Genomic DNA, 25170 nt, shown 5'->3' with positions numbered 1-25170 from the left:
ATATAAAAAAGGGCTGGGAATAAGGCAGGGTAGTTAAGCACCCCTGGATTCAACCCCCAGTACAAAAAAAAAAGGGGGGGTTGGAGGGAGCTTTGCCAGTGTCCTTTCATTTTCATTCTATACCTCCATTTTTATTTGCTGTTTTGCAGTGCTGCGGATCAAACCCAGGGCCTTGTGCATACTAAGCAAGCACTCTACCACTGAACTACACCCCCAGCCCAACCTCCAATTTGTGGGATCCCACTGTGGTAAAACTCTGACTAGCAAATGAAACTATGAATTCATCTATATTTGTCTTATGCTAAATACTAAGAATATCAAAGACTAATAGGTTTCTTCAGGAAGAATTTTTTTTTAAAATATTTTTATTTTATTTTTTTAGTTTTCGGCGGACACAACATCTTTGTTTGTATGTGGTACTGAGGATCGAACCCGGGCCACACACATGCCAGGCGAGCGCGCTACCGCTTGAGCCACATCCCCAGCCCACAAAGAATTTTTAACAAGAGCTTCTTTTTTGTCTAGTTGTTGATGGAACTTTATTCCATTTATTTGTTTACATGTGGTGCTGAGAAATGAACCCAGTGCCTCACACATGCTAGGCAAGCGCTCTACCACTGAGCCACAACTCCAGCCCAGGAAGAAATTTTTAGAATTAGAACTGTTAAGTATTTTGAATAGTAAACTGTTAGAAATTTTTTATAAAGATACACTGAGTATAATAGTTCTCTTGCTTGTCTACAAATATAAATAAAGTTAGAGAAACAGTAGAAGAGAAAGCACTGGAAGAAAAGATAATATTGGAAAAATGTAGATTGAATTGACTTTATTTTTATAAGGATTTAAGAAAACATGAGCAAATATTGATGTTGCATTAAAAAACAAATAAAGTCTGTACATCATTCAAATTTTAAAAATCAGTCAGCTTGACACTAAAAAAATGTACTAACAGAAGTGTTTCATTTTAGAGCAAGATACTATCAGTGGCACATTACAACTAGACATACAAACATAAAGGAAATGCTAAAATAATGTAAATCTCTGAATCTCAAAGTGATCCAGTAGGTTGGAGGGAGCACCAATTGTCACCAATGTGGGACTGTGACACATTTTATCAGACAAAATAAACTACCACTGGTGATGAAGATAAGTAAATAAATAAACTATCAAGGGGGGAAAAAAAGGAGCCCATGATGCCTGGAATTTTAGAGTAAATGGTTTATTTGGTTCTGTTGTTACATGGGTTTTGTCTGTTTTCTTCTTCAATAGAATAAGTAGATGTGTGAGGGTCCCCAGAATATTTCCCAATTATATCTTACTTCTTAGTACAGATAATTTTATATTGAAGGAGTAATGATTGCAACTCCCTGTCATTTAAGCCACTGAAGGTAATATTAAAATGTTTTAACTATAGTAGGCTTTGATTTTTTTTCAAAACTGTAAATCAAGAATAAAGAACTTTTCTGTCTCATAATTTAAGAAATGTACCTATATACTTCCTGAAAAAAATTGTTTTCAAGAAGCTACAATATGAAATTCTAATATACCAGGAATCTTGAAAAGAATACTAGATGACCCAATTATAGTCATTTAAATTAAAATATTTAGGAATTCAATCTTGAGGGCTCAAAAATATAATTTTTGATTCCTTATGCACTAAATTTCACCAAGAAATGCAAAATTCTATCTAAAAGTTGGTACTGGTATATTTTAACATTCCTAAAGAAAAAAAAAAAAAAATTCAACACCTACTCAATTATTCTGAAGGAAAATCAGATTAAAAGTAGTAGGGCATTTGTACATATCATATGTATGGATGTCTAAACAAACAATTTCAGTGGGTAAATGAATCATATTGAATATTTATAGACTACAATCACTTTCTTTTGAAGATGAAAAAGATTTAGTACCTAGGCATAGAGCCAGAGGTTTCCTAAAAGGAGTAAATACTAAACCTAAAAGGAGTAAATACTAAAACTCTTTGCACTGAAAAGAAATGCAAAAAATTCTTGTACTACAAATCTTTAATTTACAAAAACTACAAGTAGTCCAACTGTTGCCAATTTATAATGATAAAAATTAAAACAAAAAACTCTGAACCAATTGTGTAAAATCTCTATTTTAACATTTTTAAATCCAGTTCATTTGTTCCAGTGAGTCAAGTAAGATTTAAACTCAAGGGGGCAGGGGCTGACAAAGGATTTTACCTTTTCTCAGGAGATAATCACAATTTCATTGAAAGAGGGTGAGTGGCCCCTTAGTGACTTGTATGCTTTAATACCTTCAACAAAAAGTCCCAATATTTCCATTTTTTCAAACCTCTGGAATATTATCCAGATATTTAAAATATTGACATCTAAGTTTTACATTAAAGACACCATACTCTGAAAACAGACCTGCTTAAATGTAGTTTGAATAATTGTGGGGTACTTACTGACAGAAGATTTCTTTAGCAAATACTGGTTTCTTATATTTAAAAAATCAGCAAGACAGAATTTTAAAAATCTTAATTTACAATACATTGTAAACTTCAGACAATTGCCACATATATCACAGACCAGCACAGGTAAAAAGCGTTTTCTAAATGTTTATAAGACTTTGTATCTTCCTTTATTTGTTGGTTGGTATGAATTTTGCTGCAATAGAAAATAAAAGATATATGGTCAGAAAACGAAAAAGATAATTTCCTTTATCAACTCATAAAACTCTATTAGATATTTAAAATAAAATGTTAATATTATTGCACTGAGGTAGAAGAAACTGTTCAATAAACTGATCATTTTTCTTTATTCATGCAAGTACTCCTTGACAACTATTTATATATATATATGATTATTATTTGCAGTACTGGGAATTGAACTGAAGGCCTAAACATGCTAGGCAAGCACTTCACCACCAAGATATATCCCTCTCCCTGCATTTTAAAATTTTACTTTAAGGAAGGGTCTCACTATGTTTTCCAGGCTGAAATCAAACTTGCAATCTTCCTGCCTCAGTCTCCCCAGTAGCTGGGATTACAGGGGTACATGTATACTACTGTGTCTGGCTGACAAGTATGTTTTAAATCAACTTATGGTGATGGCACCTGCAAATATATGGTTCTGTTTTTATCACTTGTTGGTGAAAATAGTCGAACGCCCTTGATCCCCTAAAAGAACATTCTGTAAGTAGAATTTTAGAAAAGCTCTCAAACCACTGTTGTTTTTTTTTTATTGTTGTTGTTTTGTTTTTTGGGGTACCATAGGGCTCTTAACTTAAGATACATCCCTGGCCCTTTTTATTTATTTTGAGACAGGGTCTCACTAGGTTGCTAAATTGCTGAGGTTTGCTTGGAATTCACTGTGTTGGCCTCCTGAACTGCTGGGATTATAGGTGTGCACTACCACACCAGGCTCCTCAAGAGAAAGGCTAAGATTTCCTTTAAAAGTTCCCTTATCTGCTGAGTAAAGTGGCCCATGTCTATACTCTCAGCAGCTGAGAGTAGGAGGATCCAAGTTCAAAATCAACTTCAGCAACTTAGCGAGTCTCTTATCCCTAAATAAAAAGGGTTGGAAATGTGGCTTAGTGGTTGAGCACCCCTGGGTTCAATCCTTGGTACAAAAAAAAAAAAAAAACTTATCCCAAAATATATGTTGTAGAAAAAATTTAAAAGCTTTAACTAGCACTGAAGATACAAGGATGTATCTGTCTCTTTTGGAAAGGTAATTAGTAAAGGGCTGTCTTCCAAAATCAAATTGTTGCCCAAGTTGAAAAACACTGATAAAACCACATGTTGGCAAAGATGCAGAATACCTGGAATTTTCATTCATTGCAGGAAGAAAAGTAAACTGGTATAATTCCTGTGGAGTTATACTACTAAAAAACTAAAATCTGCATATCTTATAAACAGCAATTCTGCCCCACAGTATATATGCAAGAAAAAAGCATATTAATGTATACCAAAGAGACATGGAAGTAGGAGTATTTATAGAAGTGTTATTCATAAAAGCCCCAAACTGAAATAATCCCAAAGTCTACTACTATAATAACATGAATCGATATCCTCAAAATAATGTATTTTGTATAATAATACAAAAGGAGTACTTAGCATATGAATCCACTTAATCTTAAATTCAAACACATACAAAATAAATCTACAATTTAATTTAAAAGTTATAATATAACATTTGAGGGGGATGAATAATAGAAGGGTCATGGGCAAGGCTTCTAGATGCCGATAATGTTCTTTATTTCTTAATTTGGTAAGTAATTATATAAAAGTGCCTACTTTGTAAAAATTCATTGAACTATTATGATTTATGTACTTGATTGTATTTGTATTATAGTTTAATAACATATATACACTTTTGGTACTGGGTACTGAGCCCAGGGCCTCAAGAATTTATTATAAAAAATTTATTAAAATAAAACAAGTCCCTGAGAAGAGTTTTTACTCACCAGTCGGATTAGTTCTTCCTTTATGAGCCTGGTGATTTCTGCCTTTGCTTTCTGCACAGCCAGTTCATTAGCACCTAATGATTGAATAGAAAATATATCATTTATATTACTAGAACTACACTGGATATTTATACAAGTCATGGAGGTTCAGAGGGAAATATAGTAGGTGACTTTTAGGAACACTGTAATGCCTGCCAAGGTAACTGTTCAATGCTGGTAGAATATCACCCATGTTACATAATGACTGCTTATTATTCTGATTACTTTTAGACTCTCAGATGTGACCAAGGGAGTTCTCAATACATGCAGTATTAATAGTTCTGGTATACTGATTAAAAACAGCAAAGAAAAGCTGATTAGGAATATATCCAGAAGAGAATACAGCTAAGAGGAAATACAACTCCCTTGGTTCATTCATTTAATAAATATTTACAGGACCTTTTTGTGTCCTGTGAGTCTGCAAATGTGTGAGGAAAATATTCATCTGTATATTATTTTTTGGTACTAAGGATTAAACCCAGGGGCGTTTAATTACTAAGCCATATCCCCAGCCCTTTTTTAGATTTTATTTAGAGACAGGGTCTTGCAGAGTTGCTAAGTGACTCACTAAGTTGCTGAGACTGACTTTGAACTTGTTATCCTCCGGCCTCAACCTCTTAAACCGCTGGGATTACAGGTATGCCCAGATGAACAAAGTCTCAAAGAATAAAAGAGGACTATCCAGGTTGTGGGAATGATAAAAGTATTTTGCAAAAGGAACCACATGTGTTACGGTACAGAATTAAGAAAAGCAGGCTTCATTATTGAAGAGTAAGAGAAGTGTAGAATCGTCGGAAAAAAGAGCATTAGAGAATACTGTAAGGTAGCTTACTGCATGAGAGGGCTGGAGACACTCATCCAGTTACTAATTCCAGAAATGTTTAGCACCCACCATGTATGATATATTATAAGAGATTCATTATACAAAGAACCCATTCATGCCCTTTACAATCTTGCAGACTACTAGAAAAACAAACTTGTAAAGCCATTACAACAGAATGATTAGGAAGCAATTTATCAGAACAACCCCCCCCCACACACTCATTTTTTGTGGTGCTGGGGTTGGAACCAAGTGGTATTCTGCCACTGAGCTACATCACCAGCTCCCCCGCTCCCCTCTTTTTATAAAGTTGTAGTTGGACACATACCTTTATTTATTTATTTATTTTGAGTGAAATTTGAGAGGGGGGGGATTTCTTTTAATATTTATTTTTTAGTTTTCGGTGGACACAACATCTTTATTTTATTTTTATGTGGTGCTGAGGATCGAACCCAGCGCCCCGCACATGCCAGGCAAGTGCGCTACCACTTGAGCCACATCCCCAGCCCACCTTTATTTTATTTGTTTGTTTTTATGTGGTGCTGATGATCAAACCCAGTGCCTCGAACGTGCTAGGTGAGTGCTCTACTGCTGAGCCACAACCCCAGCCCCAACCAGCCCTTTTTAAATTATATTTTGAGATAGGGTTTCACTAAGTTGCCCAGGCTGGCCTTGAACTTGTGATCCTCCTGCCTCAGCCTCCTAAGTAGCTGGGATTACAGGTGTGTGCCACTGCTCTTGGCTCCTGGAAAAACTTTAAATTTCACTTCTAAGAAGTTTTCCCAGACTTCTCCAAGTAAAGTGCTTTCTCTCAGTGTTCTCACAATACTATATTCACACCACCATGAAAGTACATTTCTGAGGGAGAATGGACAAGATGTTTTTTCTGAGTGGATGTGAATAGTGAACAAGTTTAGATACTAGAAATTGACTAGCAAGTAAGAAGCTATAAGGAAGGAAGATACTGAATCCAGGAGGAAGAGCAGGTGTTTTTAGCAAAGCGAGTAGATGAAATTTAATTTTGAAACTGCTGTAATTGAAGTTATGGGACACACGGCTGGAAATATAAATGAGGTCTAGAAAGCCATCAAAGGTAAGTGGGGTGGGATCTGAAGCCAGGGAACCATACTCAGGGAGTAGCTAAGTATAGGTACAAGGCACAGTGAACATTCACAACAGGAAAAGAGCTGGACCAAAATAGAAGAGAGTCTGAAATGTCAAAGAATAAACAGACAAGTTGCATTGCAATGCAGAGAGCTACTTCTTTCTCTCTGAAGGAAAGAGTTCATAAGACATGAGATAAATTCCCCCCCGCCCTCCTTACTAGAAGGGACTAACTTTCTTGAAGGATATGGACAATGGGCCCCAGGAAGAGAACTTCCCTTACTGTTTCCCTACCTGCCTTCCTGCCTGGCCCTAAATTAACCCTACCAACAAACCTCCTCCCATGGCCTGGTCCTGCTCACCAAAAGCAACTAATTCCTCCCATGACCTGGCTCTGCTAAGGACCTATAAAACCCACTGCCATTTTCCCCCTGAAGATGTGTCCCTCTGGTGCTGAAAAAAGCATTCATTGCTGGTCCATGAGGTCTCCCTCCATTTTTTCTTTTTGTATTTGCTTTCATTTCTGAGAAAGATGTGGCAACAGTTTAACAAAGAGCAAAGGGCCAAGGGGATGGCTGTAAAGTTATAGCAATATATTTAAGTGCTTCCACCACCACTAAGCACAACATTTTTTTAAATTAATTTTTTTTTTTTTAGTTTTACATGGACACAATACCTTTATTTTTCTTTAGTTTTATATGGTGCTGAGGATAGAACCCAGTGTCTCACACGTGCTCTACAACTGAGCCACAACCCTAGCCCCTACACACATTTTTAAAGATATAAGAAAGGTGGAGTGTTAGAAAGGAAAAGTGGATAAAGGTGAGAGCAGGGTAAAAGCAAGAGCTAAGTCAGACTGAAAATTACAACCAAGGGGCTGGAGCTGTGGCTCAGTGGTAGAGCGCTTGCCTAACATGTGTGAGGTACTGTGTTCAATTCTCAGCACTACATATAAATAACTGAACGAAATAAAGGTCCCTCAACACCTTAAAAAAAAAAAATTACACCCAAAACAAAATTTGGAAGAAAAATAAGTTGCTTGGCATGAGTTGCTGGGAAGCTCATTGTTGGTATTCTTGTGTTACTTTAACAAGAAAAAAATCAGGGATTGGGGTGTGGCTCAGTGGTAGAGCGCTTGCCTAGTATGTATGGGGTACTGGGTTCGATCTTCAGCACCACATAAAAATAAATAAATAAAAATATTGTGTCCATCTACAACTAAAAATATTTTAAGAAGAAAGAGAGAGACAAAGAAGGAAAAAAAGAAGAAGGAAGGAAGGAAATCACATGCTCACCTAGATCCAATTGGAAGCATAACTTTCCTACTTTAGCTAGAGCTTGACAATGAGGACATTTAAATTTTTGACTTATGTAACTTCTCTCGGTAATAGGTTGCACATGTTTACAGGCAGCAACGAGAAAGAGGCATTTCCTTTCATTGGTCCTAAAACAACTCTGGTTGCTTTTAAGGGATTCTCCACTAGTAAAAAGAGAGGGTCATACAACAGGCTATATAAATTATACAGGCTGACTTAGGCATGTAAGTCCTTCCTGTTCTCTTTCCCTCTGCCTGGTGGGAGGCCTGGAGCTGTTGAGCCACACAGAGCCTTCAAGGAGCCAGGCAGTGGGGTCCCTCCAATTACAGAACTAAAAACAGATGACACTAGGCTCCTTCCACACTAGCAACACCTGCTTTCATCCTGTTAGCTGAGTTTGCCTGGAGTTTCAAAAACTACATGATCCTTTAAAAAATCTAATTATCTCTAAAAATTCTAAAAGCTTTAGAACAATTTAATTACCGATCCCCAGCTTTTATTCAGCATCATTATGTCTCTAGAATACTCTTTAAGATTTATTTTCGATGAGGTTACTTTTTTACTGGGAAAAAAAACTGCCTAGATAATCATAAAAATTAGATGTTATTTACTGAGTGTGGCTGACAGTGAAGAGAAGTGACCAGGATCAAAATAGGTGGAAAGAAAAGCAAGCAGAACCTGTGGGCTGAATACAGTAGTAGGTATTTTTAACTTTATGGCCACTGATAGCACAGGAGATGTGTTTTCATAAAGTTATATGTAAGTTGAACTATGATAATATAAATAAAACTATATTACACAAGGATAACTATTTTTAATAAATCACACACACAAAAAGATCCTTTTTCAAAGCAAATAATCACTTTTCTGACTTTCCTCTTTATTAAAGCAGACATTTAAAAATATGGGTTTTGCTTAATGATTACCATGATATTCAAGCAGAGAATAAAGGTCTGGTTCCATGTGTACCAGAAGTTGCACTATCAGATTCCTCTGCATATCCTTGTCTCTCCATCCTATATGGCCTAATGAACACAGTAGCCCAAACCTGTCCAGTTCCAAGCACGGAGAGATGTAAGTTTTATTTTCTCTGCTTGAACATCTAGATGCCAGTAACCCCCATTTTACTACTCACTGAGGAAGAATGTCACATGATTTGGAAAAATAATGAGCCCCTGGCAGACAGAAATTCTTTAAGAATACATGAAATGATGCCATTTTAAAATTTGACTTGGGCTGGGGTTGTGGCTCAGCAGTAGAGTGCTCGCCTCGCATGTGCGAGACCCTGGGTTAGATCCTCAGCACCACATAAAAATAAATAAGTGAAATAAAGGTGTTGTGTCCAACTACAACTAAAAAATAAATATTAAAAATAAAAATCTGACTTCGTGGTGGAGCACATCTGTAATACCAGCTACTTCAGAGGCTGAGGCATGAGGATCTCAGAATTGAGGCCAGCCTAGGCAATTTAGTGAGACCCTGACTTAAAATAAAACCTTAAAATAGGGCTGGGAGGGCTGGAGTTGTAGCTCAGCATGCAAACAAAAAAAGTATGATCAATTCACAGGAGGGAAAAAAGAAAAAGAAATTAATAATAAAAACTTTAAACTTTTATCAGCTCAAAGAGCTAAAAGAAACCTTCGACAAAGAACACAGCTGGGGCTGGGGCTCATCCATAGAGTGCTTGCCTAGCATGTGTGAGGCACTAGGTTCGATTCTCAGCACCACAAAAAAATAAATAAAAATAAAGGTCCATCAACAACTAAAGAACAAAAATAAAACACCATTAAAAAAAATAAAATAAAGAAAACTAGGAAAATACTATCTATCAAAACAGCAAATATCATAATGAAGAGCTAGGAAATAATAGGGCTGGCATGGTAATTAGACAAAAGAAAGAAATTCAAGGGATACAAATAGGAAAAGAAGAGCTCAAACTATCCCTATTTGCCAACAACACAATTCTATATAAGCCCCCCAAAACTCCACCAGCAAGCTATTAGAACTCATAAACGAATTCAGCAAAGTAGCAGGTTATAAAATTAACACCCATAACTCAACTGTACTCCTACATAAAAATGTTAAATCAGCTGAAAGAAAAATCAGGAAAACTATCCCATTCAAAATTGCCTAGAAAAAAATAAAATACTTGGGAATCAATCTAACAAAAGAGTTTGTAAAAGCCTTCTACAATGAGAACTACTGAAGAAGACCTTAGAAGATGGAAAGATATCCCATGTTCTTGGAAAGGCAGAATTAAGATTGTCAAAATGGCCACGTAAAAATATAAAAGAATTCCTATTAAAATTCCAGTGATGTTCTTCACAGAAATAGAAAAGGCAGTCATGAAATTCATTTGGAAAAATAAGAGGCCCAGAATAGCAAAAGCACTCCTTAGTGAGAAAAGTGAAGCAGGAGGCATCACAATACCAAACCTTAAATTATACTACAGAGCTACAGTAACAAAAACAGCATGGTATTGGCACCAAAACAGATATGAAGACCAATGGAACAGAATAGAAGACACAGAGACAAACCCATAGTATCTCACAACAGACAAAGGCACTACAAACATACATTGGAAAAAAGATAGCCTCTTTAACAAATGGTTCTGGGAAAAATGGAAATCTATATGTTGTAGAATGAAAGTTAACCCCTATCTCTCACCCTGCACAAAACTCAACTCAAAGTGGATCAAGGAACTAGGCATTAGACTAGAGACCCTGTGCCCAGCAGAAGAAAATGTTGGCTTAGGAATCAATTTCCTCAACAAGACCCTTAAAGCACAAGAAGTAAAATCAAGAGTCAATATATGGGATGTTATCAAATTTACAAAGCTTCTTCACAGCAAAGGAAACAATAAAGAACACAAAGAGAGAACTTCAGAATAGGAAAAAACCTTACCATCTGTAACTCAGAGCATTAATCTCCAGGATATGCAAAGAACTCAAAAAAACCTAACATCAAAAAAACATACAAACAAACAAAAAACAACAACAACAACAAAAAAGTAACCCAATAAATGGGCAAAGGAGCTGAACAGGCACTTCACAGAAGAAGAAATACAAATATATGAAAAAAATGTTCAACTTTTCTAGCAATTAGAGAAATGCAAATTAACACTATAACAAGTAACAATAAATTTTGGTGAGGATGTGGGGAAAAACGTTCACTCATACATTGCGGGTGGGACTGCAAATTGGTACAACTACTCTGGAAAGCAGTATGGAGATTCCTCAGAAAACCTGGAATGGAACCACCACATGAGTAGTTACCCACTCCTCAGTATACACCCAAAGGACTTAAAATCAGCGCACTATAGTGACACAGCCACTTCAATGTTTACAGCCACTCAATTCACAATAGTCCTAGGTACCCTACAACAGATGAATGGATAAAGAAAATGTGGTATGGTATATATACACAATGGAATGTTACTCAGCCATAAAGAATGAAATTATGGCATTTGCCGGCAAATAGATAGAACTGAAAAATATCAGGATAATTTTAAAAGAAAGAAAGAATAGGGTTGGGAGTATAGCTCAGTGATAATAATGTACACTTAACATGCACAAGGCTCTGGATTCAATTCCCAGGACCGAAGAGAGAGAAAGAGAGAAGAAATGGAACCCCCCACACACAAAAAAAATTCTGGGGTTGAAAAGTACAACAAATGGACTAAAAACTGCTCATCAGCAGATTTAAGCCAATAGAAGAATCACAAAATTTGAGGATAGGTCAAGATTGAGTCTAGAAGACAGAATTAAAAGGAATGAAAAAAAAAATGACCAGAACCTAAGAGACCATGGGACACCACCAAATGTACCAACACAGGCATAACTAATTTCAGAGAAGTGGAAAAGAAGCAGAAAGAACATATAAAGAAATGACAAAATTTTGATGAAATCTATACATCTAAACATTTTTTTTTTTTAAACCTAGAAGTGCTTCTGCTACATTGCCAACTCTATATTTTGAGACAGAGTTTCCTTAAATTGGCTGGCCTTGAACTTGTAATCCTCTGCCTCAGCCTCCCGAATCAACGGGATTACAGGTATGAGCCATCATAACCAGCTTTTATCCCCCCACCCTCAATACTGAGGATTAAATCCAGGGCCTCATACATGCTAGGTAAGTTTTCTACCACTGAGCTACTTCCCCAGCCCTCTCAAAAATCTTTAAAACAAACAAACAAAAAACATAGAGCCAGGTGTGGTGGTACATGGCTTTGATCCCAGCTACTCAGGAGACTAAAGCTGGACTGCAAGTTCCACGCCAGCTTGGGCAACTTAGTGGGATCCTGCCTCAAAATTTAAAATTTAAAAAGGGTGGGGAAGAAACTAGGGGTTAAGTTACCCTGGGTTCAATACTTCCCTCCCCACCCCAAATCCAAGTAGAACATGCTCAAAAAAATCAAAGTGTCAAAACATAATGAGAAGTCCAGAACAGCAACACGTGCCTGTGAACCCAGCTACTTGGGAAGCTAAGGCAGAAGAATGGCAAATTCAAGACCAGCCTGAGCAATTTAGCAAGATCCTGTCACAAAATAAAAGGGCTGGGAAGGTAGCTCAGTGATAGAGAACCTCTGGGTTCAATTTCCAGTACCACAAAAACAAATCAAAACAAAACACACACAAGAGGGGCTGGAGATGTGGCTCAAGTGGTAGCGCGCTCGCCTGGCATGCGTGCGGCCCGGGTTTGATCCTCAGCACCACATACAAAGATGTTGTGTCCACCAAAAACTAAAAATAAATAAATAAATATTTAAAAATTTTAAAAACACACACACACACACACACAAGAAAGAATCCTGGAAAAGCAACTCATCACTACAAGGGATCCTCAATAAGATAGACAACTGTCAAAAATCACGAAAGTCAGAAGACTGAGAATGATGTACAAAGTGCTAAAAGAAAAAACTCTATATCCAGAATACTATACTTCCAAAATGAAGGTGTAGCTAAACATAATGTTACAAACCTGCATTCCCAGCTATCCAGGAGAATAAAGCAAGAGGACTGGGGAGTTCAAGGCCAGCCTGGGCAACAGAGCATACCCCCTCTCAAAAACAAACCAACCAATTATCAAAACTGAAAGCAGAAAAAACTATTTTTACAGGTGAAATTGAGACATTCTCAGTTAAACTAAACAGGAGAGTTCATTACTGGTAGACCTGTCCTAGAAGAAACCTCTAGACTGAAGTGAAAAGACATTAGACAGTAATTTGAATCTACATGAAGAAATAAAGAATACTGGTAAAGGTAATTTCTACACAGGTAAATATAAGTTAGTATTCTTTTTAGTTTGTAGCTTCTCATAATTTTCTGTATGATTTAAAAGACAACTATATAAAATAATAATTATAGATCTTATAAATCTTATTTTGAAGGGACTATAATGGATATATAAAGATGTACTTCGTGACAATAGCAACAAAAAAGCAACGGGACAGAATTATAGGAGCAAAGTTTTTGTTGCTATGAAAACTAAAATCAGAGATACTGGGTGTGCTTATCATACACAAGGCCCCAAGTTCAATTCCCAGCATCCAAAACAAAAAGCAACAAAAACTAAATTGGTATTAATCCAATTACACTGTGATATATATTAAGATGTTAACTGTAAACCAGGGTTATCACTACAAAAATAACTAAATAACAACAAATATTCACGTATATTGAGAGAGAGAAATAACATGGACACAAATATTCAGAATGCTATGGAAGAATAATTGCTTGAGCCCAGGAGTTTGAGGCCAGCCTGAGGATGTACTTCAGCGGTAGACACCTAATGCATAAGCCCTGGGTTTGAGCCATAGCATCATACAAAGCACACAAGAAAATGGTTATCTAGCACAAAAGAAGGTAGTAACTAAGATCTTTTGTAATTTAGGCACTTATAGCAATAAATTTCTGAGTATTGCTTTCATTGCATCTTGTTAAGTTTTATGAATGCACTAAATAACCAATGAATTGTTTCTTTCATTTAATTAATTAATTCATTCATTCATTGTGACACGGGGACTGTACCAAGGGGCTCACACATGCTAGGCAAGTGCTCCACCAGAGATATATCCCTAGCTCTTTTTATTTTTTATTTTGATACAAGGTCTTGCTAAGTTGCCCAGACTGCCTTAGCCTACAGAGTAGCTGGGATTGTACCCATGTGCCACCATATCTGGCTAGATTGCACATTTTAAAACAGTCAAAATGATAAGTTCTATGTAATTTGAATTTTACCTTAATTTTAAAAGTTGCAATAGTGATTAAAACCTAAAGTAGACATTATTTCAGCTTTAAGCCTTAAATAGCATAAGGCTATTGATAAATTTTAAAACCAGTTCTAAATGGGGGACATTTAGAACAAATTGGCAATCTGGGCTCTGTACTGAAAACAATGCTGTGATGCAATGGACATGAAGCCAGCACAAGTGGTCCACTTATCTAACAATCCAGTTCTTTCTGCTTCTCTTGCACATGAAAAAGAAAAAAAAAAAAAAAAAAAAAAAAAAAATCCCCCACAAAAAAATTTTTAAAGTCTGTTACAAAGATGTTCAGATTAAATAAAATAGATCAGGATGCAACTGAATAGCTCTCCCCCACTGGGGGGGGGATCAAGATGGAAACTGCCAATGGAATGAATTCATTCAGGAATGCTATGAAATATGGTTGTAAACCAACCTTAATTGCTCTTAAAGTATTATTTATATCCTTTAGGGTATGGTATTAATTGTCTATTTGTCATTTTATTAAAGGTATGAATGAACTCAATTGTGTATAACTTCAGAGGCAATACTGGCTTAAACATTAAGTGGACTAACAGAGTTGATTTATTTTCTAACCTAAACTTTGGCTGGAATATTATACCTCTATGAAGAATAAATGGGTCAGTCCTTAAAATGCATACTTCTTTTTTGCATGATTTTCAAATGTGAGCCACACACAGATCATTCTTTGTATATTTATAAACTTGTAAAAAAAAAAAAACCTCAAATAATATATGAAACTATTTTTTTCTTTCAGGTATTCCTTCTTTTCAGTCCTTCCTAGAACTGACCTCACATTCTCTGTGTGTATTACATCTATGTCAACCTTGATCCAACTCAAGCCTGAAACAGAACCAATAGTACATACTTTCGATGGCCAAGTAAATTTTCCGCTCTCCTTCCTTGGGTTCTTTGCCAGGAGGGAAGTATGTTCCTCTTATTGTAATTGCAGCTTCAGAATATTCACTAATTCTCTGTAGAGCTTCCTTTGAGGTAACTTTCCACCTAGCCGTCTAAAAGAAGGGTGGAAGGAAAAAAATCACTTCATAACAAGGATTTTATAAATCAGGATGCTGACACATATTACATTGGCTAATATATTATCATCAATATTAGGATTATAATACATGTACATATTATAAGTTCCTTTGGATCCTAACGTATCTAGAACAGATTTGTAAAAAATGAATTTCAATTGCTATCTTCCCCTTCTAGGTAAAAAATAAAGTAGCTATTAAAATGTTCACATGTTTAATTTATTTTGCAATATTGAAGATTGAACCCAGGGACCCTTGACAATGAACTACATTCCCAGCCCTTTTTATTTAATTTTTTTAACTTTAAGACTGAGTTGCTAAGGCTGACTTTGAATAACTGTCCTCTTCACTCAGCCTCCCAAACCACTGGAGTTATAGCTATGAGTCACCAGGCCCAGTTGTTCATGCATTTGAAGGAAGGATTTCTGTTCTTAAAGAAGCAAAGAGTTTCTACTTCACGATATAAAAAAAATGTTTAGGGCTGGGGTTGTGGTTCAGTGGTGGAACCTAGCATGCTGAGGCACTGAGTTTGATTCTGAACACCGCATATAAATAAATAAAAGGCCCATCAATAACTTAAAAGAAAATTTAAAAAAAATATTTAGACCTATTACTTGCCTGTGGGAAGTCATTGATCTCCAATTCTTCCTCATATCTCTTAAAAGACTCATTCTGTCCACCATCCTGTCTCTCCTCTTCTTGTTTTTCTAAAGGCACATAATTGAGCTTGGCATTGATCTTTTCAGCAAGTTGCTCTGCAATGGTTTTTGCAGACACAGTGGGAGCCAGAATGGTGCCACCTCTGAGGATTGCATTGGTGGCTTGTTGCATCACATCCTGTAGTTAAAGAAGATCTACAGTCAAATCTCAAATGAGGACAGACAAAACCAGAGAACTCACCACAAATTATTCTCCAAAAAGTCATTAATTCTGTTTAAATAAAGAAAAATATCATCTTTTGAGGGCTGGGATTATAGCTAAGTGGTCGAATGCTTGCCTACCATGTGTAAGGCCCTGGGTTTGATCCCAGCACTATCCCCCCAACCAAAAAAAAAAAAACCACTTTCTAATTACTGTCCCATTCATATGCTTAATTTAGCACTATATATAACTAATAGTTTAATGTATTTCCCTTATCATTGATGAGAAAACGAAGAAACAGTCAATTCTCTATTACCATCTCAGACATTCTGTGGATCATTAACTCTTGAGAGCAGATACAATGCAGTATTTCTAAAAACATCACTGAGTTTCTCCGTTCCCACTGACCCAAAAAACATTCAATAAATTACAATAAATGACTTACACAATATCTTCAAAATACTGTTGAAATTAATAAGCCATTCTTTGGGAATGCTATGAAAAATTACTCTAATTAAAACTTAAATGCTTCCAAGAAAAAGATGCCACATTAAATATTTTAAGAACACATTTCTCCACAATTTAAATACATGTTAGTTTGAGTCATAACCCAATGCTTACTTATTCAGGGAATATTTGTCAGCCCAAAAAAGATTCAGTCAATAACAGATTAAGAAAGACAAACTGGGCTGGGGATGTGGCTCAAGTGGTAGCGCGCTCGCCTGGCATGTGTGCGGCCCGGGTTCGATCCTCAGCACCACATACAAAACAAAGATGTTGTGTCCACCAAAAACTAAAAAATAAATATTAAAAATTCTCTCTCTCCCTCTTAAAAAAAAAAGAAAGAAAGAAAGACAGAACTGCCTTGGATTTGGGGAAGACCAATCAAAATCTAGTACAGGCTGAATATCCCTTATATGAAATGCTTGGGACAAGAAGTATTTTAGATTTCAGAGTTTTATCTGGATTTCAGCATATCCACAGACTTTAAGGTAGACATAGTTAATAGGAAAATTTGATATCCCAAATGCTACAAAATCCAAACCTTTTTGGACATTAGGTTGGTGATCAAAAAGTTTCAGATCTTAGAGCATTTTGTTCTTAAAGTGCTAGTGATTTAACTCAGGGCTTTGAGCAATGCTAAGTAAGTGTTTACCATTGAACATTCTCAATCCTGAATTTTGGATTTTTTAGAACATGCTCATCTGCTCTACAAAAACGATCTATGGCTAACAGGTACTCCAGAAGAGGCATGAAGTCGCTCAGTTAATCAGACTAGCAACATCATCCAAATGCAATTATCAAAGAACCCTGTATTCTCACAAACTCAATTTCTAAGAAAACTTGTTCACTTATGCTCAGCATAATTCCTGAAAAGCATCTAAATCAAAAGTACTGAGACTTGGAATAAATTACTTAATACCTGAGACTCGATGCCCAAATTCTTCTGAGCATTGATTCTAAGAGCCAATCTCTTAGCAATTTCTAATTTCTCAGCATTTCCTGCAGTCGGAGCAGGAACACTAGATGTTCCAGGAGCAGCCATATCCTTTACTCTCTTCTTTGAATTAAACATGCTTTCAATTTGTTCATCAATCTAGACCAAGGAAATACAGGAAGGATTAGTAAAAACTAGATTAGAAATGCCAATTTAATTTCTACAAAATGAGCGAGAAACTGTTCCACCAAAAAGATAAAATCAGACATTTGTGTATATATATATCTATGTGGGGGGTGAGGGTGTTGCTGGGGGATTGAACCCATGGCCTTGTGCAGCTATTTATTAAAGGGATACATTTCATTTCAATAATCTGTTGTCTATCGTGAAAGAGAGACATACAGTAAGTAAGCAAGCAAGCAAGAAGAGATACAAGGGCTGGGGATATAGCTCAGTTGGTAAAGTGCTTGCCTCACATGCACAAGGTCCAGGGTTCAATCCCTAGCACCACCCTCTCCCCCACCCCCAAAAAAAAGAGAGAGAGAGAGAGAGAATGCTATGCATGAACCATTTAATCAGACTTCTAAGAGAGAGAGAGAGAGAGAGAATGCTGCATGAACCATTTAATCAGACTTCTAAGCAGTCCAGAAAACATTTAGTCTAGCTAATGAGGAAACATGTGCTGCCAATACAAAATAGTCCTTATGATGCAGCTGAGTTATTCCAGGGTTTAGACCTTAAGGACAAATTATAATGCAAAGAGGCTAGAAGAAGTGCTATAACTCATATCCAGAAGACAAGTAAAAATATAGTCAATAATTCTCAGAGCAAGTTGTCCAGTCCTAACACCTAAAATGCAATTGGATTTGCTTTAAAAACTGGATAACACAATCAGAAAAAAGGGCTTACTGCTTTATTCTTCTGAATCAATGAAGAAAAGAAATAAAGACTGTTTTCCCCATAAAGGTTAAGAGCAGTGCTGAAGGCCTCAGCGCTCCAGAACTCACATGAGCCCTCATGTAGTGCACTTTCTTTTCTCTTTGAGACAGGGTCGTTGTCCAGCCTGGGCTACAACTCATGGGCTCAAGTGATCCACATGCCTAGGAGTCCTGAATTGCTGGGACTACAGGCACGAGCCATAATGCTTGGCTATTGCACTTCTTTTAAAAGCCTGCCTTTTGCCCAACAATGACTGATGGCACTGATTAGAAACACAAATTCCCTCATAAATCCACATTAGATTAATAAGGCTTTATCTTCTCAATCTCAAATGCAGAGAAAAGTTTCTCTGAGGTTAAAGATATATAAGGTTAATTTAGAAAGCCCTTTTACTGAAATAGTCAACAGCTTTTCATTATCTATGCAAAAATTTTAATTATCAACCAGTTTTAAACCTAACATTTGGCTTAGAAGCTGTTTTAAATTAAACAGCATGTATGATATAAAAATCTAAACAAATATGTTAAATCAGGAATGGAGAATGTGGATGGTCCTTTATCAACAGGAATGATTTTATTTTGGGCTTTACTCACTTTTTTTCTCTTAAGTTCTATATTACTATAATGACCAAAGAAACAATCAAATATTTAATGACAAAATGTTTAAAACTGTTAAAAGTAATATAAAAAAGTAATAAGAGATGGTCTGAAAATACAGCTACAAATTATTTAAGAAGTAAAGCCTCCCCTTGAGTGTGAGATGAACTCAGTGACTTCTAATAGAAGAAAATGGAAGTGACAGTGTGTAGCTTCAAACACTAGTCATAAAAGGCACTAAAGCTTCCTCTTCTCTTTCTTGGATCATTCTCTATGGAGGAAGCCAGCTGCCTGAGGACACACAGACAGAGAAGAGAACAAAGGCACCCTGTAAATATCAAAGTGAGTGAGCCATCATAGAAGCCTCAGTCAAACCATCAGGGGACTGGGCCAACCACCTGGCTGCAACCCATGAAAGTCCAAGCCAGAAGTAGTTGGCTAGACACCCATTCCTGCCTGTCAGGAACTATGAGATAATAACTGCTTATTATTTTAACCCGCTAAGTTTTGTATTGGTTTCTTACACAATAATAGGTAATTAAAAATGGATTTTTTTGAATTTTGAGATAGTAGGTAAACTAAAAAGAAATGACCTTGGGATAATGGGAGAGCTGGGCTCTGGTCCTGGTTAGGCTTACTTCCCTGGGTAGATCTGGATAAAATACCTTCTTTTTTTGGTGCTGAGGTTTGAGCTCAGGGGCACCTGGCCACTGAGCCACAACCCCAGCCCTATTTTATATTTTATTTAGAGACAGGATTTCACTGAGTTGCTTAGTGCCTCCCTTTTGCTAGAGCTTGCTTAGAACCTTCGATTCTCCTGCCTCAGCCTTCCAAGCCACTGGGATTACCCAAATACTTTTACAGAGCCTCCATTTCCTCAATGCAAAGATGAAATTGAATTCCTCATTCCCATAAGCAAGATAAGGTTTAATCTAATTTAAAAACAAACAAACTGTGGTATGATCAATGTACTGGAAATGTTCTAGCTTAACCAAAGTTAAATGGTCTTCCTTAAGAATTTTTCAGGTTGGGTGTGGTGGCGCATGCCTGTAATCCCAGCAGCGAGGGAGGCAGAGGCAGAGGCAGAGGCAGGAGGATCGAGAGAGAGTTCAGAGCCAGCCTCAGCAATTTAGCGAGGCTAAGCAACTCAGTGAGACCCTTAATAAAATACAAAATAGGGCTAGGGATAAGGCTCAGTGGTCAAGTGCCCCAAGTTCAATCCCTGGTACTCAAAAAGGAAAAAGGAAAAAAAAAAAAAAAAAAGAATTTTTCATATCCTTGGAAGTGCATTATTTGTATATACTAGACAGATTTTCCAAAATTATAATGGTAACAATTCTTTTCTAATGCTGTAAAACCACACTCTGAAAACCTTAACCTGCTAAGAATATAGGCTTTAATAAGAATAATACTAGCTGTGTAAACCTGAAAAGGTTATTATTTTTTTCTAAGCCTCAGTCTACTCGATTATAAAATGGCAAATATTTTGAGTATGTACCTTATATGCCAACTGTGAGGAAGTAATGAAACATCCCTGGTAAAGCACTTGGCACAGCATGTGCTACTTAGTAGCACTCAATAAATTCTGAGTATTACTATTAATAAAGCTATTTGATAATTACTCAATTTAAAAAGAATAAAAAACATTGATAGCTGGGTGCAGTAGCATGGACCTGTAGTCCCAGCTATTGAGGAGGCAAGGAAGAAGGATCACATGAGCCCAAGGAAAGAGACCCGATATCAACATAGCAGCAGTAACAACAACAAAAAACAATAGTAATACAATATTTTTAAATGTACGGGAGCCAGGCATTCTTTCATACCAATACAATGAGTACAAACTGATACTCCCTTGCTGGAGGACCATCTGACAATGTTTAAGACTAAGTTAACAGCTTAGCAATTAGTATTAACTAATCCTCAAGAGGTAATCTAGTGGGTGTGCAAGAGTTAAATGTACAAGAATGAACAATGAAATATAGTTTATAATAGCTCTATTCCAAATAGTGAATACATGAAAATAATCCATACATTCAAAAACAGGTGTTTAATTCATTCAATTCTGAAATATCCATATAATGTTATGAATTCATCAAGAATAATATAAGTAAACTTCTAAAATGAAAATATTTCTACAAACTGTTGTTGAGAAGGGAAAAATAAGTAAATAAAAATACACAAAGAGAAAATAATATTGGGAGGGTACATGCCAAGGTTTCTAGGGACTGGTTCCCTCAACAAGCCTATGGTTAGCCCTTTAGCATAGAAGGGATAATTACTTCAATTGATGTTAGTGAAATTTAGAATATACTTACATCAACTGCAGCATCCTCATCATCTGAATCTTGCAGACCAAGAGCCGCTTTTTGTAATTTCTTCCTCTCGTTAGCCAAAGCTTGTTCGGTTTCATCAAATTTGAATCCCTTACCAGAGAACCCACTACTCTTTTTAATTATTTTTCCTTCCTTTCAAAGAAAAATTTTAAAAATTAGAGATTTTAAATATTTTCCAAAAATGGTACCTGCAAATTTAACAGAAATGCTTCACCTAGTCTGTAAGAAAAATGAAGAACTCTACAGAACTTTATAAAACATTAAATTCAAGCAAAGAAAGAGAACTGTTTTTACTTTTTCCTCTTTAAAGAAATAAATCAAAACAGTCCATCAAGATGTCCAAGTATCAAGTATTCACATTATGATTTGCATAAGAGAAACACAAGTTAAAAAACTCACAGCTTTCTGTTGATCTTTGAAATCACTCCAAAGTTTCTCTAGATCAGGAGGCACTGCAGTCCCTGACAATTCAAGAGCTTTAATTATGTCACCAGCATAGCGAGCTTGATCTTCTGTGATAAAAGTATAGGCATATCCCTAAAAAATGATGAAGTAAAATTATTAGATATTAATAAGACAAATCCTACTTAGATCAAAAGTAAATTAAATATGATCCACCTAATAAATCCTCTTGAGACTGACACCAACACTAAAGAACTTTAATGGCCACAAAAGAGTCCTATTAAATTCTTAAATAGTTCAAAGGAAAATATGTAATTTCAACATTTAAAAATAAAATAAGCAGCCTGGCATGTGGTTCAGTGGTAGAATACTTGCGTAAAATGTGCAAGGTCCCAGGCTCAACACTCCCCACCTCAAAAAAGATACATAAAACAAGAAAATATCTAATTTCTTTGTAATTAAAAAAAAAAAAAAGAAACTTGACACAAATACACAATTGCATTACCGTATTAATTTCATTAATTTTTCTCTTTTATGCTTAATATCATCTTCTTTTTACTACCTGCTATATCACTTTAACACATATTAACTTCCTAGGATATAGCATTCTGTATATTTCTTTAAGACTAATAAAAGAGGATAGGCACAGCAGCATACTCTGGTAAGCCCAGCAACTAGAAAGGCTGAGGCAGAAAGACAGCATGTTTGAAGCTAGCCTCAGCAACTTAGCAAGACGCTGTCTCCAAATACTATTAAAATAAAATTTAAAAGGCTGGATGGAGATGTAGCTCCATGGCAGAGCACGTGCCTGACATGCAGAAGGCATTGTATTTGATCCCTAGCCCAGTTTAAAAAAAAAGGGGCGGGGGGTTGTGAACATATATATCTATGTGTGATGTGTATGTGGGTAGGTCTATTTTATGATCTCATGTTAAAAAAAAAAAAAAAAAAGGCCATGAAACACCCCAGCCTATATACTTACATGTATATGTGTATATACAAATTGTTAGACAAGGGCGAAAAATCTAAAAGGAGACACAACTGTTAAACAATATCTAGATAGCACATCCTTTCAATAAGACTTAGGGGTGTGTGTGTGTGTGTGTGTGTGTGTAAATGATTAACATCATCCATTCCACATAACTCTGATAATCAAGGGTTTTTCAAATTGTCCCTATAACTCCTATTAGCTACTCCTTAAAACACTAAAGAAGCACCTATATTGTAACATAAAGGAAATCAAGTATTTAAAAATTCTTTTTACTTTATTGCCTGCTCTTCCAGTCCGTCCTGCTCTGTGCACATAATCCTCATAATGATTGGGGCAGCTGTAATTTACTACAAGAATCAAATGTTTCACATCTAGACCTCGGGCAGCAACAGAGGTGGCCACAAGAAGTTTGCAGGTCCCATTCTTAAAGTCATTTATAATACTGTCTCTGTCATATTGATCAATACCTGCAAGTAAAGAGAAAAACTATAAAACATGTTCAAATTAAATTTCCCATTCCCTTTGACAGAGAAAGAATCTAAATGTGGAGGAAAAACAAATCCACACCTACAACAACTACACTATAAAAATAAAAGACTACAGCAATTCGATGGTGAGTTGGGTGTGGTTGTGCCTGCCTATAATCCCTGCAATTTGGGAGGCTGTAGGGGTGCAGTGGGGTGGGAACTTCAGAACATAAGAGAATTCAGAATATTTACAATGTGTTATTCACAAAGTTTAGTGTAAAAACAAAAATTACTAGGCATATAAACAGAAAAACCTGAAACAAAAATCAACAGAAAATAATCATTAGAGACTGACATCAAAATAACACAGATGTTATATTTAATAAAGATTTTTTCAAGCACCTATAATAACTATGATCAAGGATTTTTTAATGCTTATAATAAATGTATTGAAAATCTAAAACAAAACAAACAAAAACACAAGAAAATGTAGAAGAGAAACCACTGGAAAGTTTAGGACTAACAAAATACATGCATGAGGCCCTTGGTTCAATACCCAATACCACACATGTACACAAAATACAACTGAATTAAAAAAAAAAAAAAAAAAAATCACTGGATAAGAGCTGGGGTTACAGCTTTGCAGTAAAGAACCTGCCTATCATGCATCATGCATGATAGGGCTTGATTCCTAGCACCATAAAATAACAACAACAACAAATCCTCATCAGAGGGACTTAACTGAAGGTTAAAAATGATGAAGAAAAAGATAAAGAAAAAAATGATACAAAAATTATACAATCTGAATTACAAAGAGAGGGAAGCTAAAAAAGACTGAATAAATCACATATGAGATAACTTTAAAAGGTAAAACATACACAAAGCTGGAGTCACAAAAAAGGAGAGAGGGTAGGAAAAAAATTAAAGAAATAACAAGCCATAAATTTCCCAAATTAGATATAAGACATAAATGCAGATTCTAGAAGTTAGATAACAAAATATACATGAAGTAAACCATTCACAGATACATTTACCATATGACCCATCTACATTCACATAAAAACCTTTACTTGAATATTTAACAGCAGCTCATTTATTTTTTTTAATTTTTTAGTTGTTTTTTTTTTTTTTAGGTGGACACAATATATTTTATTTTTATGTGGTGCTGAGAATCGAACCTAGTGCTTCACACATGCTAGGCAAGTGTGCTACCATTTGAGCCACATCCCCAGCCCTCATTTAATTTTAAAATCTAGAAATAATCAAATGTTCTTAAATGGATGAATAAGAAGTGACACAGCCATATAAATGAATACAAAATAAACAAATACGACAGTAAATAAAACAAGCTAGGCAACAACTTAGGTGAATCTCAGTTATTATGTTGAATAATAATAATAAAAAAAAAAAGCCAACTGTAAAAAGGTTATGTGCTGATATCACTTACAAAAATTCTTGTAAGAAAGCAGCAGTGCCCCCAGCACAGCAAACAAAACCCACAGAAAAGAGAGCAAAAAAGGCCAAAAGTTTGCCAGATGTTACAAACCAGGGTAGGGGGTGCCTTTCTAATTATCTTTACCTTTACAGGGACAAGATGAGAGAGTTTTGTGGGGTAATGGAAAGTTCTATATACTGATTATGGTGTATTCTATGGAGTGGTTAAGTAGACGAAATCCTGGGAACAGCCTAGGTGTCCCAAAGAAATGACTAGAATATTATTCAGCAATAAAGAACTGATACATTCAACAACATGGACAAATCTCAAAAAACATATGTAACCTCTTAAAAAGTAACAGTACATCCTATATGGTTCCATTTGTCTGAAATTCTAAAACAAATAAAACTAATCTATGTGGAAAAAAAAATGTTTGAAGTGGTTGGCTCTTGGGGTAGGAACAGGGATTGACAGGAAAATGTATGAGGTTTTATATCTTTTTCTTTTTTTTTCTGTACTGGGGATTGAACTCAGGGGCACTCAACTACTGAGTCATATCCCCAGCCCGATTTTAAATTTTATTTAGAGACAGGGTCTCACTGAGTTACTTAGCACCTCGCTTTTGCTGAGGCTGGTTTTGAACTCCTAATCTTCCTGTCTCAGCCTCCAGAGCCACGGGGATTACAGGCA

The 25170-nt window shown here is 35.9% G+C and overlaps 1 protein-coding gene across 4 annotated transcripts in view; it reads right to left on the bottom strand.

Annotated features, from left to right (window-relative positions):
- Window positions 1-811: 811 nt before the first annotated feature.
- The window catches only part of Ddx46 (DEAD-box helicase 46), a 66493-nt gene continuing 42134 nt past the window's right edge, over window positions 812-25170 (bottom strand). For 2 of the 4 annotated variants that reach the window (XM_027941067.2, XM_027941069.2), the window contains 8 exons: window positions 22852-23045; window positions 21585-21722; window positions 21168-21317; window positions 17300-17476; window positions 15637-15855; window positions 14850-14994; window positions 4438-4511; window positions 812-2636 (listed from right to left, as the gene is read on the bottom strand). In XM_027941067.2, coding sequence (XP_027796868.1) covers window positions 2589-2636; window positions 4438-4511; window positions 14850-14994; window positions 15637-15855; window positions 17300-17476; window positions 21168-21317; window positions 21585-21722; window positions 22852-23045 — 1145 coding nt within the window. In that variant the 3' untranslated portion in view covers window positions 812-2588. The remainder of the gene's footprint in view (window positions 2637-4437; window positions 4512-14849; window positions 14995-15636; window positions 15856-17299; window positions 17477-21167; window positions 21318-21584; window positions 21723-22851; window positions 23046-25170) is intronic. The other 2 variants (XM_027941068.2, XM_027941070.2) reach the window with 1 other exon arrangement.

This window comes from Marmota flaviventris, chromosome 5 (assembly GCF_047511675.1).
Source record: "Marmota flaviventris isolate mMarFla1 chromosome 5, mMarFla1.hap1, whole genome shotgun sequence".
NCBI lineage: Eukaryota > Metazoa > Chordata > Mammalia > Rodentia > Sciuridae > Marmota > Marmota flaviventris.
Note: the sequence above shows the minus strand (reverse complement) of the source record. Positions and strands in the feature narration are given on the sequence as shown.